The 377-nt window shown below is 46.2% G+C and overlaps 1 protein-coding gene across 1 annotated transcript in view; it reads right to left on the minus strand.

Moving 5' to 3' along the window:
- Positions 1–377, minus strand: part of LOC117940530 (NLR family CARD domain-containing protein 3-like) — a 5,786-nt gene that overhangs the window by 2,155 nt on the left and 3,254 nt on the right. Inside the window, 1 exon segment of the mRNA XM_034865776.1 lies at positions 1–377. This exon segment is cut by the window's left edge and continues 280 nt beyond it; it is cut by the window's right edge and continues 55 nt beyond it. Coding sequence (XP_034721667.1) covers positions 1–377 — 377 coding nt within the window.

A 377-nucleotide genomic window follows, 5' to 3' on the forward strand; every position in this document is an offset into this window, starting at 1 on the left:
AGCTGAACTTTCTCTCTTTCAGCACATTCAGCTCTCTAAAGGTGAATGGGAATGTGAACTGGATGTCCTGGTTGGCTTTGCCTTCAGCCCAGTCCAGAGTGAATTTCTGTGTTAAGACTGTTTTCCCAATGCCAGCCACTCCCTTTGTCATCACTGTTCTGATTGGTTCATCTCTTCCGGTTGGGGTTTTAAAGATGTCTTCTTGTCTGATTGTTGGTTCTGGTGTGTCTGGTTTTCTGAATGCTGTTTCAATCTGTCTGACCTCATGTTCATCATTGACCCCTGCAGCCCCTCCCTCTATGATGAAGATCTCTGTGAACATCTGATTCAGAACGGTTGGGTTTCCTGCTTTAGCAATCCCCTCAAACACACGCTGG

The sequence above is a fragment of the Etheostoma cragini genome, unplaced genomic scaffold, assembly GCF_013103735.1.
Source record: "Etheostoma cragini isolate CJK2018 unplaced genomic scaffold, CSU_Ecrag_1.0 ScbMSFa_270, whole genome shotgun sequence".
NCBI lineage: Eukaryota > Metazoa > Chordata > Actinopteri > Perciformes > Percidae > Etheostoma > Etheostoma cragini.